The sequence below is a fragment of the Manacus candei genome, unplaced genomic scaffold (assembly GCF_025592945.1).
Source record: "Manacus candei isolate 608988 ecotype Guabito, Panama unplaced genomic scaffold, ASM2559294v1 h1tg000045l, whole genome shotgun sequence".
In the NCBI taxonomy this organism is placed as follows: Eukaryota; Metazoa; Chordata; class Aves; order Passeriformes; family Pipridae; genus Manacus; species Manacus candei.
This window is the reverse complement of record NW_026138093.1, coordinates 6,955,064-6,972,214: the sequence shown is the minus strand read 5'-3', so window position 1 is coordinate 6,972,214 and position 17,151 is coordinate 6,955,064. Positions and strand designations below refer to the sequence as shown.

At 53.5% G+C, this 17,151-nt stretch overlaps 2 protein-coding genes and 1 pseudogene across 2 annotated transcripts; 1 reads left to right on the top strand and 2 right to left on the bottom strand.

Moving 5' to 3' along the window:
- The window catches only part of LOC127474814 (zinc finger protein 208-like), a 549,167-nt pseudogene that overhangs the window by 14,095 nt on the left and 517,921 nt on the right, over positions 1 to 17,151 (bottom strand).
- On the top strand, positions 5,362 to 6,418 carry LOC127474874 (olfactory receptor 14J1-like). The gene has a single exon (XM_051796193.1). The coding sequence runs from the start codon at positions 5,369 to 5,371 to the stop codon at positions 6,368 to 6,370; it is 1,002 nt and encodes a 333-aa protein (XP_051652153.1). The 5' UTR covers positions 5,362 to 5,368; the 3' UTR covers positions 6,371 to 6,418.
- On the bottom strand, positions 14,693 to 15,709 carry LOC127474879 (olfactory receptor 14C36-like). The gene has a single exon (XM_051796200.1). It carries the CDS (start codon positions 15,707 to 15,709, stop codon positions 14,735 to 14,737), a length of 975 nt encoding a protein of 324 aa, XP_051652160.1. The 3' UTR covers positions 14,693 to 14,734.

The window sequence follows — 17,151 nt, the reverse complement described above, 5'->3', positions numbered from 1 at the left end:
CCACCAGCCCTGTGGCCCAGCTCCAGCACTCACCCTCCTGCGGGGGCTGCACTTGCTGCACCTCTTCAGGCTGCTGTGCTGGAGCAGCCCCAGGGCTTTCCTCCTCCTTCTTCCTCCGGAACAACCTGAGCAGGCTGAAGCGTCTCCCTGCCATGCCACAGTCTGGTGTCCAGGGCACCTGCAAGAGAGAAAGAGAACCTCGGAGAAACTCCGGGCCTAAGTTGCAGAATGGCCTTGAGGCCACCTGCCGCAGGGATTGGAGACGCCTCGGAGAAGCTCCAGGTCTCCAAGTCCTGCAAAAGGGTCCCAAGGGCACCTGCCACAGGGATTAGAGACACCTCGGAGAAACTCCGGGTCTCCAAGTCCTGTGGAAATGCCTCGAGGTCACCTGAAAGCGAGAAAATCCTCCAAAACGCTCCGGGTCAGCAAGGCACGAGTTGGCTGCGCGGGGGCTCCGCACAGCACCGCTCTGTCCCGTCCTGTCCCGTCGCCTGCTCCGAGGAGCACTGTTGACACTGTGGCCGTGTCACCAGCAGCACCTCTGTCACCACGGGTCATAAAGGGCCCTTGGACACCCTGCCCCCTTCCATCCCACCGGCCATGCCCAGCGTGTCACAAAGGGCCCTGGGACACAGTGCCACGTGGCCTGGGGCCTCCCCCAGCCCCGCCAACCTGCCCCACCTTGGAGGGAATCTGCTCTCTGAAGTATCTAATCTGGCTGGACCTGAACTGTAGGAACAGCTCAAGAAATGAGCAAACACTCCCCTCCTGTGCCTGCTCACGGCAGCACAAGGAGCCCCCTCGGCCGCCGACTCAGTCGCAGCGGGAAGGGCACGGGGCCTTCCACACAAGCTGGCACGGCCTCCTTGGGAGAAGTGCTGGCTGGTGGCCATCCTAAACACGGGGGCTGACACCGAGAAGGAAGGTGTGGGCAAGGGCACCAATGCTGCTGGCAGCCCTTTGGCCAGGGCTGCACCCAAATCAGCAGCTCTGGCAAGTCCTGGCCCAAGGAGACCTACCACCGCCCCGAGTCCTGGCAAGGGTGCTGCTCGTCTCCTGCCCAAAGAGCTGTGCCCCTGTGTGTTAGTTCATTTGAATACATGCCCGGAATAAAGACAAGTACAACAGACATTCAAACAGTACAAAAAATCTTTTATTGCAGTAGGAATAAAAAACTAGCAAAGAGAATCAAAAGCTAAAAAAGAATACAAAGTAACTGCTTTATCAGTTGGCATTCATACAATACTATGAACGGTTTTTATTACAGTATTAACTAGTAAAAAGGGAATTAAAGGAACATTTAAAGGATATTAAAACAATACTACGAGTGGCTTTTAATACAGTATTAACTAGTAAAAAGGGAATTACAAGGATATTAAAAAAAGATATAAAACATTTGCTTTTTCAGTTGCTTCCTGTCAATAAACTGTGCTTACCCACACAGACAGGCCAGGGCTGCCAGGATCTGCAGCAGCTGGTCGGTGCCCGTGCTTAGCGGGCGTCCCCGCGGAGCAACACAGTCTCCATGGCAGGATGAGGATCGCTCACCCCAGCAGTCCTGACACCCCATTTTATCAGCTCCACATTGCACCACGTAGGGCCAGTACCCAGTATAAGGTGATGCCTGAGTGGCAGCCAAACCCCGCCTGTTCATCACCTGATAGCAACAGTCTGTGCATGCCCTGCTGTAGGGCAAGGGGCCAGTGACCCCTGCCCACAGTATCTTCCTCTCACCAGCATCTTTCTCACCCCTATGGACGACCTCTCCCACTGTGTTTCAGGGGTATTTGTGTCCATCTTGCAGTATGGGGCCAAGCCAAGGAGGAACTCAGCTCTGATCATGGGGGACATCTCGTTGACTTGCTAAAAAACACAATGGACCTTTCAGTTAACTTGTGCAATAAAGTTACACTGTACAATACTCTGTGCTGAGCACAGGCTTGAGAACACAGAGGTGGTTTTGTTAGTGCTGAGCTTACCCAGAGCCAAGGCCTTTCCTGCCCCTCGCACAGACACACTGGGGAGGGGCTTGGGGTGTGGGGGAGGTTGGGAGGGGACATAGCCAGGACAGGTTTGGAGGGATGGAGATTGTTTTCCCAAACCACCATTCCATGGGATAGGGCCCTGCTCTCCTGGAGGTGCTGAACACCTGCCCAACCATGGGAAGCAGGGAATGAATCCCCTGTTTTGTTTTGCTCCTGCGTGCAGCTTTTGTTTGTCCTTATTAAAGTGTCTTTATCTCAACCCACGAGTTTTCCAGCTTTTCCTCTCCCAGTTCTCTCCACTGTCCTGCTGGTGGGGGAGTGAGGAGTGGCCAGGAGGGGCTTGGGGGCTGCATGGGGTGAAACCACAACAGCCTTTGTGGGTGTCCAGGGTGGGGCTGGGAGTGTTGGAGACACTGACAGGTGTGTCTGGGATGTGCTGCTGAAATTTGCAGCTGCTGGTGCTGTCTGGGGCTCCTGGCTGTGTGTCAGAGTTTGGGGCTCCTTAGTGGTTGGAACTCCACGTGAACTCGAGCTGAAGGGCCTGTGACCTGTGGGGGAGTCCAGGGTGGAGTAGAGACCCCCCTGCAGCCCAGGGAGGAGCCCACACTGGAGCAGATTTGCTGGCAGGACTTGTGACCCCTATTATCAATATGAGACTCCAATCTTTCAGTTTAAGGCAATTGCCCCATATTCTACCAATACAGGCCTTTGTAAAACGTATCCCTGTGATTTCCTTAGACTGTGAGCACCATGTGTTCATCTGCAAACACCATGGAGAGTACCCAGGGATCTCCCAAGAAAAGATTTGAAGGCCTCAAGCCCATGACCACTCTGTAGGGACTAAGGAGCTCTGGGCTCCATGGTGTGGAGACTGAGGACAGTGCAGGGGTAGCCAGAGAGGGTTGAAGGGGGGTTTCAGAGATGAAGGATCCTTTTGTCATAGCAGGAAACAGCATGAGAAATAAAGAAACAATGCCAAGTTCAGCTGGAGAGGTCCAGACTGGAAACAAAGAGAACGGAGTTTCACCCTGAGGGCAATGGTCTGCTGCAACACTTCACCCAGAAGGAGTCTGGATGAGCCCAAGGCTTTGTGTGTGCAGGAAGAGCCAGGGAGGACGCAGAGATGTCAGTGCAGGAAGGTGCCAGCCAGGTGGGGCAGCCGGGGGGATGACGACAGCCTGCAGGGAAAGGGGCAGGGCATGGACACCGTAGGACAGCCTGGGCTGGAGAGGAGACAGGGATGGGGAGAAGCTGAAAGGCCCTGACACAGCCACCTTCTGCAGGCCTTTGGCCAGGGCTGCTGTCTGTGCCCCTGATGCCAGGAGGAGGGGAGTGCCCCTTGCAGCCCTGGGGCCTCATGGCCTCCTTGTCCCTGCTCAGCAGCCTGGCAGGTGCCACCCCATGGTCCTGCCCTTGGCATTACACATCCCACATCCCAGTGCCCCAGGAAGAGACCTGAGGAATGAGGCAGGGACAGGATCTGCCTTCCCAGGGGCTGGGGGGCAGGGATTGGCCTGGTGGATTAAGGAAACAAGTGAAGGTTTATTCAGCATCAGAGCCACCTTTCCCTTGCTTGTCCATCCTTGTCATCACTGTCTGAGTTTTCTGCTCTAACTGGAATATGGGGACACGTTCTCAGTTGTGTCCCTCAGTGAGACTCATTAGCACTACAAGAAACTTCAGTGTTTCAATCTCACTTTGACTTCTTGAGAAGTTGTTTGAACTTCCTCTTAGGGACTGAGTCTCATGTAAACAACCTCAAGGTCCCGAGGGTCATGAAATGCCTCAGGGCTGTTGCTGTGCTGCTGAGCTGGGCCGGGCTCCTGGCACACAGGGAGCTCCTGGCAAGCAAGAAGAGCTTCAAAGAGACAGCTCTGCTGGTGAGCAGCTCCTCTGCACAGCCCAGCAGGGCTGAGGGCACTGCCAGGGCAGCTCAGGGACACCAGCAGGGCACAGACAGAGCTTCAAGGGGCTCAGCACTGGCAGGAGGGCTGAGAGCTCCCTGCAGGAGGAATCTTGGCAGGGCTGCACATGGTGAGTCTGTGGCTGCAGGGCAGTGCAGGGGCAGCTCCTGGAGGCATCTCCTAAAGCTGGCCCAGCCCCAGTTGATGGGATGGGTGAGCAGGGGCTGTTTTGGGGCACTTTGGAAGAGCTGTGAAGCCAGGGGTGCAGGCAGGGGTACCCAGGGCTGTGGGGCAGAGCAGGGTCCTGCAGCCCAGGGTGCTGTGCTGGGCAGGGACTCTGCTGCCTGCCAGGGGCAGCTCTCAGCCGGCCTGGGGAGCTGCTGCCAGGGCTGGGGCACAAGGGCTGTGGGCAAGGAGCAAACCTGGCAGCTGAGGGAGGATCTTTTCCATGTCTTGGTGTTGCAGGGTCAGACCTGCTCACAGCTCCACACCTCTACACCTTATTGAATGGAGAATTTTTTGCAAATCTAAGAAAAGACAGGGGCTACAGGAAAGGAATTAGTCCTGAGGTGTGTTTCCTGCTTAGGCATTGTAGCACAGACATTGTTCTCTCAGTTCAAGAGGCTGCACTGAAATTCCAACTCTTTTACTCTCAGAGGTGAATATTTCAGGCAGTCTCAGAAATGAGCACAGGATCCTGGGCAGTGCTGAGCCTTCCCTTGGGGGTGGGCACTCTCCTGTCCCAGCCCTTGGCTTATCTGCAGGAGGACTCCTGTCCTGCTCTGTCCAGCACAGCTGCACCTCTGGGCTGGCACAGGGGACACTTCACAGAGCTGCCCTTTCAAGCAGCACTGCCCTGCTCTCAGCACAGATCTTGGTGGGGTTTTTAAAGAAGAATCTGTGTGTGAAGTCATCTCCAAGGCAGCCCAAGGGAAAGTGCAGGGCAGATGGGAAACAGGCTGAGAGGCACTGCAGCTCTCCTGGCTCTGCAATAAGCAACGGAGAGCTCAGCCCTTCTGCCTGTCCTGTCTCAACACTCTTCAGATTTGTTATCAGAAAAATTTGCCCCTAAAATAACACACCCCAGGTGTTATGATTGTAACCAAAAAATCCTGTCAAAATTATTTTAAGGATACACTGTGCCTCTCTCCTGCAGCCCAAATTGCTCCAAGACAACAGTACAGGAATTGAACTTTTCCATTAAAGGTGGGTTCCATGTGACATCCCCTGTGATCAAGAGAGCTGTCCCAAACCAGCTTCATGTCTGCACTGCAGCAGAGCAAAGCTGAGTCCTTGGCAGCACATGGGCAGAGCTCCTGCTCCTCACAGCACCCTCAGAGAGCACAAACCAGAGGAAAGAAATGCCTTGACTTGGAAGGGATTTCCCTGAAAACTGCAATGACTTTGCTGAGAGGGGACTGTCTTAATGGTTCCCTGTGCTTTCCTTTTCTGAACAGACCCTGTCCTAAGAAACAGCAAATGTCCAACAGCAGCTCCCTCACCCAGTTCCTCCTCCTGGCATTTGCAGACAGGCGGGAGCTGCAGCTCCTGCACTTCTGGCTCTTCCTGGCCATCTCCCTGGCTGCCCTCCTGGCCAACGGCCTCATCCTCAGCGCCGTAGCCTGTGACCACCACCTGCACACCCCCATGGGCTTCTTCCTGCTCAACCTCTCCCTCACAGACCTGGGCTGCATCTGCACCACTGTCCCCAAAGCCATGCACAATTCCCTCTGGGACACTACAACCATCTCCTACACAGGATGTGCTGCACAGCTCTTTTTCTTTCTGTTCTTCGTGTTAGCAGAGTATTCCCTCCTCACTGTCATGTGCTACGACCGCTACGTTGCCATCTGCAAACCCCTGCACTACGGGACCCTCCTGGGCAGCAGAGCTTGTGCCCACATGGCAGCAGCTGCCTGGGCCACTGAGTTTCTCAGTGCTCTGCTGCACACAGCCAGTACATTTTCCCTGCCCCTGTGCCAGGGCAATGCCCTGGGCCAGTTCTTCTGTGAAATCCCACACATCCTCAAGCTCTCCTGCTCACACTCAGGCTACCTCAGAGAAATTGTACTTCTTATGTTTAGTGGGTGTTTAGTGTTCTGTTGTTTCATTTTCATTATTTTCTCCTATGTGCAGATCTTCAGGGCTGTGCTGAGGATCCCCTCTCAGCAGGGACAGCACAAAGCCTTTTCCACGTGCCTCCCTCACCTGGCCGTGGTCTCCCTGTTTGTCAGCACTGGTATTTTTTCTCAGCTGAAACCTCCCTCCATCTCCTCCACATCCCTGGACTTGGTGGTGTCGGTTCTGTACTCAGTGGTTCCTCCATCACTGAATCCCCTCATCTACAGCCTGAGGAACCAGGAGCTCAAGGATGCCATAAGGAAAATGATGACTGGATATTTTTCAGGAGCAACAACCTGCCTCTTTTCTTCTGCAGAACACTCATTGTGCAACCCTTTACTGGCCCAGCCTGCCTTCTAAAGCTTTTGAGAGTGGTGGTGGTGGGGATTTCCTATATTTTTTTTTAATCTTTTGATGTTGTTAACACAGAAATTTATTCTTCATCTCATACCTAATTCACTCTTTACCTCTTTGTTTTGACCCACAATTCTGTAAATGAGGAATCATTCTCTGTGTGCACTTAAACAAAATAAATATTCCTTTGTCTTCTTTGTCAAACATTCTGTCTTTGTTATTCTGTACATGAGGAATCACAATCTCTGAGTAGAATAAAGGACTTGAATTCTTTTTCTTAGAATGCAGATTCTCCCTCCAACAACTTCCCTAAATCTGGAGGGCAGTGTCTGTGTGCAGAGGAGAAAGGGTAAAGAGTCCTGGTACAGGAGCACTGCCAGGGAGAAGCAGCTCTTGGGCTTTTCAGAGATGCTCTTTTTCCGCTGCCTGCCTCTCCTTTCTGCTCCTTGCCCAAGGCCTGAGTGCTCTGGCAGCTCAGTCCCTGCTGTGTGTCAGTCCTGTGACCATGGGCAGGGACAGGCCCTGGGCACTGCTGGGACAGAGCTGGGCTCCTTGACATCATTTCCATCATTAAAGGGGATCCCCCTGGGCAGTTCCTGAAGACTGTTCTTTTTGAAAGGTTGGTGTAAAGAACAAGGCCAAGGAATAGACTCTCCAAAGTCTCATTGCTTTGCTTGTTTCCCCATTCAGTCCCTGCTGTGAGAGAAGTGACTCACTGGGGTACTTGAGGGACTGAGGGTTGGTTCAGATGTTCTGTGCTGGTGGCCAGTGGCAAATGGCCTCCAAGTCACCTGCCTGGGGCTCTGCAGCTTGTGAGGGCTCTGATGGCAGGTGAGGACTTGTCTGTAGGAAATCAGGAAGTGCAGGAGAGCACAGAGGATCTGCAGGGACAGCCTGTCCCATCCAGTCAGCAGGGAATGGAGCCCTGGAGCAGAATCCTGCCCAGGTGGAGTCACCAGAGATCAAGTCCTAAATCTGCCTGTGAACTGGTAAAGGAGAGTTCTGCAACCCCAGGGGATGCAGCAGGAACAGAGAAAGGACTCTGGTGAGTGACTTGTCTCACCTGCAGTGAACTCCCCTTGTGGCTCCCCAGTTCAGGGAGGGTTGTACCAGAGCCAGGGGAGGGTTTTCCAGGAGGGTGTCCTGAAGAACTCTCCAGCCCACAGGATGCATGGAGTGGAACCCTGCCCTGCCCTTTGTGTCATTGGAAACAGCCCATGGTCCTGCCCAGCCTTGTTCTTGCCTACTGAGCCTTCCAGGACTATGGCAGAGGGTGGAGAGGAGTGATCCCCATCCTGCTGGGTCTGCTCCCCACCCTGACCAGCATGGCCAGTGCAGGGTCAGCCCAGGGTGCCACAGCCCCTCCCTGTGCAGAGCAGCACCTCCAGCTCAGGGCCCTGCAGGGATCCCAGGCTGGGATCTACAACTGGCCAAGGCAGCCTGGACACACTGACCTGGGCAAAGGGATGTCCCTGCAGAAGGGCAAGGTAGCATTTCTGGGCCTGCAGAGAGGAATCCCTGACACAGAGAAACCTCTTTCTGCAGCCCCCCTGGGGACAGGCTGCTCTGTCCCTGGGCCAGGACTCTGGGCTGGGCTGGGCAGAGGGGCTGGCACTGAGGGGCACAGTCAGGCTGTGCTGGGCATCTCCTGCAGGTGACACCAGGGCTCCTGCAGTTTCCCTGACCTCCATTTCCTCCTGCCACGCTGAGTGTCCAGTCCCTGAGCTGATGGGGATGTTGAGACTCCTCTGTGTGCCCCAGGAGCTGCTGTGCCCTTCAGAGGGGCTGGGGCTGTGGGGGGAGTGCCCAGAGCTCTGCATCCCCCTGGGCTGGGCACTTCTGTGGGGCCACACCAGACTGGGCTGCCCCACCAGCTGACCTCTATAATGAAATCCCTTCTAATTTTCTCCTGAAGAACCATGAAAATATGTGTTGTGTCCTCTACACTAAACTGGAACTGTGTGATATTGAAAAGGTTTTGGTGTCAGGGATATTGAGAAGGCTGGGCAGTGTCACTGGGAGACCTCTCCCAAACCCTTGGAAAGGCCAGAGCCATCCCAGAGCTTCCTGGGGCCTTGGCAAAGGCAGACATGGAACCAGTCTGCAAACAGGGCAGCAAGGAGGGTTGGGAGAGTTCTAGACTGCTCAGGTTCAGCAGGGAAGGGGATAGGGCAAGTCCTCCTGCAGCCATTGCCAGGCATGGGAAGGACAAGGCAGGGATTGCAGAACCCCTGTGGGAGGGAAAAGAAAAGGGATGTTGTGTGCCCAGACTTTATCAAGGCCTTTGACATGGTGTCCTGTGATCTCCTTAGAGCCAGACTGCTGAGAGCTGGACTGGACAAGTGAAACATGTGGTGAGTGGGAAGTTGAATGACTGATGAGGGTCAAAAGTCATGGCACAAATTCCTCTTGGCAGCAATTCCCAGGTGACATCCATCAGGGACCAGCCCTTGACCATTCCTATGGAACACCTTTATTATGTCTCTGGGTGATGGGATGAAATGCACTTTCCACTCCTTTGTGGATGATGCCAAGTTGCAGCGAGTCTGTGAGAAACCTCGTCTAGTTAATGGGGACTTGTACAAAAAATGTGGTCAAGATGACTGAGCTGGATAAACTTGTCCTGCCATCAGGTGCCCAGCAAGGCCCAAGACAATGAAGAAAAAACTCATGGGTAAGAGGAAAGGAAAGTCAAAAGGAGGGAAAAAGACCAAACACAACCAAACCAAACCCAAACAAACACAGAATGACAGAATATGCTGAGGTGGAAGGGACCCACAAGGATCATCCAGTCCAACCCACCTCTCCCATTGCCATCTGCCCCCACCCCAGCAGGCTCTGGAGCAAAGCACAGCTGAAGTCCAGCACAGCTCTGCTCTGATAGAAAGAACCTGCAGTCAGGGACAGGAAGAGGACAAAGTCTTGTTTAACCAGCCTGAGGAATAATGGGCTCAATGACCTCCTGTATTCCTGCGCACTTGAATGACCCTGTGCATCAGGTTTGGTAGCAGGGAGGGGGCTGCAGGTTTCCCTTAGGGAAGAGGAGATCAAGAGCTGACTCTGTGTCAGAGAGAGCCAGTTTCAGGTGGCTCCAAAATGGACCAGCCAGTGCCCAAAGCAGAGCCAAAAAGCAATTCCAGAGGCACCTCTGTGATAACCCTTTGGAGAAAGGATAAAATCCAGGGTGCTGGAACCCAGAGAGGAGTGAGAGAAATGGGGGAGAAACAACCCTGCAGGCACCAAGGGGAGTGGAGAAGGAGGAGGAGTGAGAGAGAGCCCTGGTGGGCACCTGGCAGCCAAAAGCCAACCCCCAGCCCTGAGAGCCACAGCTCGGCCCAGCACAAAAGCTCCTTTAGGTCTGGAGGTTCTTTGCAGCAGCTTCTTAGCAGAGCTACCAGATGGGCCATCAAAGGGGATGCTCAGCTGGGTCTGAAACCTGGATGATCCTTGTCAGCCTTGGCTCTGTAGGATAAGAAAGAACCATAGAATCCTAAATATTTTGAACAGGGACACATTCAACTAGATCAGGTTGCTCACAGCCCTTTCTAACCTGGTCTTGAATGTTTCCAAGGGTGGGGCATCTATGACCTCTCTGGGCAACCTGTGCCAGTGTTTCATCACCTTCAGTGTAAAAAATTTCTTCCTCATATCTAGTTCAAATCTACTCTTTTTTAGTTGAAAACCATTATCACTTGTCTTATTACAAGTAAGTCTGTCCCCATCCTTCTTATAAGTATGATCTCAGGAGCTCCTGACAAGCCTTGACCAAACCAGCTGAAGAACACCTGGACTGGACCAGAGGTGTGGGGAAGTGTCCCTGGACTGGATCAGGTGCTCCTGGGTGATAAAGGTGGGAACAATCAGGAGTGGAAGTTGGCAAACACAGGATAATCAGTCATCCCATGAAGGCCTTGGAATATTCCCTGCCTGAATCGCGACCCAAATGGAACAGTTTGGATACAATTCCCAAATAGTTTGGAAACTCCAGTCATTCCTGACACCAGGATGGAAATTCAGCAGATAATTAAAGCCAGTCCCCTTGGGAGCCCACAACCAGTGGGGCTGAGGGAGGCCCTGGCAGCTCCCCAGCACCTCCCCCTCAGTGGGACACCTCTGGCAGCCTCTCCCAGCTCGGGAACCCTCCAGTTTGCAACACTCCAAAGAACCATCCCTGATGCCCAGGACAATTCTGATCCCCCTCCACAAACACTCCTCCAGCTGTGACCCTTGTCTGTTGGCAAAGACAAAGGGATTTGGGGAGTGTTTCCCTGACAACCAGGAGAATTTGGGAGAGGGACCTTTCCACAACCAGCTATTGATGTGTCCACACATCTCTGCCTGGGTGTGGGTGTGAATTGACTGTGGTGTGAATGATGATATTGGGAATCTGTAATTCAGTCACTGCTAAAATTGTGGCAAATATTATTGAACCAGTTGATAATTGTTCATTTGGTGAATGATTAAGGGCTACTAATCTTTTTGCGCCCTGACCCTCTTGTTTCCCAAGACTCTGTGTAAACCATTCTCTTTCATCCAAAAATATATATTTTTGGTGACTTCCACTTTAAAATCTCCCTCCTTAGCTAAACTACAAAACAACTCCAATTAGTTGTTGATGTCTTGAAGACATGAAGACAACTAAAGGAAGAGAAAGAATTTGTTTTTCAGTGTTTTAATGAGCCCCACGGTGTTTGGAGTTGCATCAGCTGTCAGTCCAAGATGGGCCATGTCAGAACTGGTGAGGTTGGGGGGTGATAAGCAAGGCTGATCATCCAGGGTCAGTGTGGATCTGCTGAGGAGACACTCAGCATCAAGTTCACTTGGAGAACACCTCTATCACCTCTTCTCTGAACTAAAAAATATACATCATTGAATTAAAAAAAAAAAAAAAAAATTGAAAATATGTTTTGAAATTACCTTGAAGACAATTAAAAGAAGACAAAGAGATCCTGAGGGATTTCTGGATTTTAATGAGCCCCACGGTGTGTTTGCAGCCCAGCCCATGATCCTGAGGTACTGAGAGAAGATTGAAGCAGCTGCTGAAGAAGTCAGAAGCCAAACTGCAAGTGCCTTGAAGCATTGCTGGGCCCCACTGAGGGCAGGCACTGCCAAAGCCTCCCCAGGGACTCCTTGGAGCAGCTCCTTGGAGGCCAGGAGTGCAGGCAGACAAAGGCTCTGGGCAGGCCCCTGCAATGCTGAGCAAAGCCTGCCTTGGTTTTGTGGAGCACAAAGGCCAAGGCCTGAGCCCCAGGCCCTGGCCCAGCAGATCCTGTCCCTCCCGGCTGGCTCAGGGCTGTTTGGGGGGCACTGGGATGGGAGGGGAGGAACAACAAAGGCCCAAAACTGGGCAACCCCTGCCAGGCTCCTGAGGGAGGGGCGAGGCAGAAACCAAGTGCAGAACCTGCCAGGAAAGTGTCTTGTGGTGGCCTGAGTGGCAGAGGCAGCTGCCAGAGGCAAGGGGACAAAGGCCTGGGTGCCTTTGGGCCTTGCAGCCCTGCCAGAGCCCTTGGCCATCTCTCCTGCAGGCTGTCCTGCCCTGGCCCTGCTGCTGCTCTGGCCTTGCAGGCTGCACACACCCCTCCTGCTTTCCCACCCCCTCCCAGCAGCATTTCTAGACCCTCCCTGATGTCTCTGCACCAGCTCTGGCTCTTGCCATGTGCACTTGGCCTTCTGAACTTGGATCCTGAGCCCCTGTGCCACAGGACATCCCTCCCAGAGCCCAGACCCTTCTCCTGGGGGTCACTGCAGAGCTGAGCAGATCCAGGTCACCTCCCATTCCTCTGCCAACCCCCTGGGCCTGCTCTGGGCCCTGCAGGTCCTTGCCCTGCTCCCAAGGGCTGTGGGGGTGCTGAATGGTCAGGGCTTGGGGTTTAGAGCTCAGGGTGGGGATTAGACAGAACTTTGGGAGGTTTGTTGTTCTGCTGGCAGTGTTTGCTTCAGGATTAGGGGAAGAGCTTTTTGGGCTGGTTCAGGATTAAAGCTTGGCTTTTCATCCAGGTAATACAGGTTTGGGATGGGGATGGGCATTGGAGTACAAATAAGAGTCTGGATTTCCGGGTTTGGGCTTTTTCTGGGTTGGAATTAGAGCAGTGGATTCCTTTCAATCGGAGGGGCAGAACTTTTGGGCACTATTTGGGCTTGAGGTTACAAAGTGCATAAAGGTCCATCAGGAATGTTTGCACAGTCAGTGTTTCAGCAGCCTCAGCATTCCCTGAACATGATTTTACCTCATCAAAATCTTTCCTCTCTGTTGGCCAAGCCCCTCTTTCCTACCCCAATTTTCGCATCCCTTTTGTCCCAGTTTCTCCCAAACTCCTCAGAACTTTCATCAGGATGGGCTCAGCTCTGTGATGATGCTGTGCAACCTCCTGGAATCAAGGAACCACTGTGGAACTGCAGAACCTCATGGAATAATGGGGCCATTGTGACACTGGGGAAAGCCATGGAATCAAGAGGCCACTGGGATACTCCAGGGCCCCATGGAGTCAAAGGAACCCAGGGACAGTGGGCAACCTCCTGAAATAAAGGGGCCACTGTGACACTGCAGAAACCCATGGAATCAGGAGGCCATTGTGGCACTGCTGGGCCTCTTGGAAACAGAGAAACCCCAGACTACAGTGGAATTTCATGGAATCAAGAGGCCATTGTGACACTGGAGAACCTCATGGAACAAAAGGAATCCAGGGACACTGTGGGACTTCATGGAATCAAGGAGCAGTTGTAACACTACAGGGCCTTATGGATCCAAAAGAACAGAGGGAAATTGTGGAATCTCATGGAACCAAGGGACAAGCAGGGCCTCATGCAACCAAAGGAACCCTGAGACATTGTGGAAACTCATGGAACAAAACGTCCATTGTGGCACTGCAGGGCCCCGTGGAAACAAAGCAACAGAGGAGCACTGAAATGTGGTGGAACCAAGGGGCCATTTTGACATGTGGGGCCTCATGGAAGAAAAGGAACCCTGAGACATTTTGGAAGCTCATGGAGCCAAGGGGCCATTCTGACCCTGAGGAACCTCATGGACTCAAGGGGCCACTGTGACACTGCAGGGCCTCATAGAACCAAAGGAACCCTGAGACATCTCAGAGCCTTTGGCTGTGCTGGACAAGCTGGGAGGCAGAGCCAGCTGATGGTGCTCCCTGCCACTGACCACCTCCCACAGACGCTCCTGTGTGGCCATGGAGGGGGCTCAGAGGGGCCCTGCCTTGTTCCAGAGCTGGGACATGGCTTTGGGGGCTGCTCTTGATCGACCTGTGGAAGTTCACTGAGGGGAACACAAGTCACTTGCAAGAGTTTTCCCTGTACCTGCTGTGTCCCCTGGGCTTGCAGAGCTCTGTTTGCCCCTTCACAGCAAGATTTAGTACTTGATCTCTGGGTGACTCCACCCTGGGCAGGATTCTGCTCCAGGGCTCCATTCCCTGCTGACTGGATGGGACAGGCTGTCCCTGCAGATCCTCTGTGCTCTCCTGCACTTCCTGAGTTCCTACAGACAAGTCCTCACCTGCCATCAGAGCCCTCACAAGCTGCAGAGCCCCAGGCAGGTGACTTGGAGACCATCTGTCACCTCCATTGGCCATTGGCCACCAACACACAACGTCTGAACCAGCCCTCAGTCCCTGCAGTCCCAGTGGGTCCCTGACCTCACTGCACTGTCTCCATGAGAAACAAGCAAAGCAACAAGACTTTGGAGAGTCTAATCCTTGGACTTCTTCTCCATACCAGTGTTGGGAAAAGACCTCAGCCTTCAGGAAGTGCCTGGAGGGGAACCCCTTTGCTGCTGGAATTGCTGTTGTGGATCCCAGCCCTGTCCCAGCAGTGTCCAGGGCCTGTCCCTGCCTGTGCTCACAGGCCTGACCCACAGCAGGACAGTGACTGAGCTGCCAGAGCACTCAGGCCTTGGGCACGGACAGGAAAGGAGAGGGTGGGAGTGCAAAGAGAGCAGCTCTGAACAGACCCAGTGCTGGGGCTCCCTGGCAGTGCTGGGACTCTTTTCCTCTCTACATCTGCAAACGTGGAAATGCCCTCCAGCTTCAGGGGAGGTCTTGAGGAAGAATCTGGAAAAAAGAATTTGTGTCCTTTCTTACACTTAGAGGTTGTGATTCCTCATGTACAAACTAACACAGGGAGGTTGTTTGACAAATATCTTTCTGCACAAACTTTTATTTTGTTTAAATGCACACAAAGCATGATTCCTGATTTGTATATTTCGTGGGTCAAAAAGAAAAAAGAGATAGAGAGTGAATTCTATATGGGATGACGAATAAAATTTCAGTCTTAATGACATCAACAGAAGTAAAAAACCAGGAAAATCCCCACCACCACCACCACTATTAAAAGCTTTAGAAGGCAGGCTGGGCCCAAAATGAGTTATACAATGAGTGTTCTGCAGAAGAAAAGATGGAGTTTATTGCTTCTCAAAAAACATGTAGTCATCATTTTCCTTATGGCATCCCTGAGCTCCTGGTTCCTCAGGCTGTAGATGAGGGGGTTCAGTGATGGAGGCACCACCGAGTACAGAACTGACACCACCAGGTCAAGGGATGGGGAGGAGATGGAGGGGGGCTTCAGGTAGGCAAATGTGGCAGTACTGAGGAACAGGGAGACCACGACCAGGTGAGGGAGGCAGGTGGAAAAGGCTTTGTGCCGTCCCTGCTGAGAGGGGATCCTCAGCACAGCCCTGAAGATCTGCACATAGGAGAACACAATGAAAACGAAACAACCAAACATTAAACAGGCAATAACCACAATGAGCCCAATTTCCCTGAGGTAGCCTGAGTGTGAGCAGGAGAGCTTGAGGATGTGTGGGATTTCACAGAAGAACTGGCCCAGGGCATTGCCCTGGCACAGGGGCAGGGAAAATGTACTGGCTGTGTGCAGCAGAGCACTGAGAAACTCAGTGGCCCAGGCAGCTGCTGCCATGTGGGCACAAGCTCTGCTGCCCAGGAGGGTCCCGTAGTGCAGGGGTTTGCAGATGGCAACGTAGCGGTCGTAGCACATGATGGTGAGGAGGGAAAACTCCGTTCCAATGAAGAAGACAAGCAGAAAGGCCTGTGCAGCACATCCATGGTAGGAAATGGTTCTGATGTCCCAGAGGGAATTGTGCATGGCTTTGGGGACAGTGGTGCAGATGCAGCCCAGGTCTGTGAGGGAGAGGTTGAGCAGGAAGAAGCCCATGGGGGAGTGCAGGTGGTGGTCACAGGCTACGGCGCTGAGGATGAGGCCGTTGGCCAGGAGGGCAGCCAGGGAGATGGCCAGGAAGAGCCAGAAGTGCAGGAGCTGCAGCTCCCGCCTGTCTGCAAATGCCAGGAGGATGAACTGGGCCATGGAGCTGCTGTTGGACATTTGCTGCCTCAGGGTATGGTTTTCTGTTGAGGTAAAAAAGGCAGAACTGAATTAGGCCAGACTCAATCAGCAAAACATCTTGCATGTCTCATAGCAATTCAGCATTCAGGGCCTCTTTTCAGGAAGATCTCTCTGCATCCCTCTCCCTGAGCTCTGGGTTTTGCTGGCTGAAGGGGGCACTGAGAGCAGGGACCCTGGAATGGGCTCCCGAGGAATCCTTCTTGCTGTGCAGTGAGAGGCAACTTGGAGCACAGGGTGTCCTCCAATTAAATGTACTTGTGATGTATCAGAGTGTTTCCAGAACTGCTGGTCACAGTTTGCCCAAGGGCAGAACAGAGGGAGGGGATTTGGGGGACTTGATTTTGTTCCAGTTCCTCTTGCCAGGAGTGAGTTTGGATGGTTGAAATCTCTGACATTTCTAATGTGCTCCAAGGGAAATCTTGTGAGTCCTGAGAGGCAAAGGGATGGTCTCTTGTTGCAGAGACGAGAGCTGGCCATCTTTCCTGTTCACAGTTGCTCCTGGCTGGCAACTTGGACCTGAAGGGGGATGGCCCTTAGGAATTCCCTTAAAAAAGAAACAAGGCACTTCTGGGAGCAGAGGAATCCTGGTTCAAAGAGCAGATTGAAAGAATCCTTGCCTTCTTCAGGATGCCTGATTAGGATCTCATCTTTCTCCTCCTAGACTGCCACGCAGAGGGATCATTGCAGCTCCCAAGTACAGCTGCCCAGAGCATTTCCATGGATTTAGCACTGAGGAGTTTTCTCCATGGGGATCCTGTGCAGCACAGAGATCCTATGGCAGAGCTGTGCCCTTCTGGAGGGCACCTGCAGCCCTGCAGGACACCCAGGCAAACAGCTGAAGACCCTGAAGGTGCCTGGAGGGCACTTGGGCACTTGGCTCCCACAGACACATCCCCACAGCAGCACCCAAAGGGGTTGTGTCTGGACAGGAATCTGCCCCCGCAGCCTCAAACCCCACAGTGGCTGAGAAAAGCCAGTGAGAACAAGGAGAGCCCAGGCAGCAGGGGATGGCAGTGAAATGCCACAGTGCTGCTGCCAAGGGAGGAGGGACACAGACAGCTGGAAATCAGGGCCCTGTCCTTGCCTGGGCTCTGGCTGCTGCAGGGCAATGCACAGCCCAGCCCCCGTGGGCCTGAGGGCACAGGCTCTGCTTGGGCTGGGAAAGGAGCCCAGGCAGGAGCTGCTCAGGGAAGGGGTCTGTGCCACAGGGACAGCAGGGAGGGGCCCCCATCCCCCTGCCCAGCCCTTGTGGCAGCAGCTGCCTCTCCCTGCCTGCCTGTCTCTGGGTGAGGAGCTGTTCCTGCCAGCAGCCCCTGCCTGTGCCCAGCTCAGCTCCCTGCCAGTGCTGCCAGAGCCATCCCCAGCCCAGTGCCCAGGGGCAGCTCTGCCTGGGCAGGGGCTGCAGAGCAGATCCCAGACAG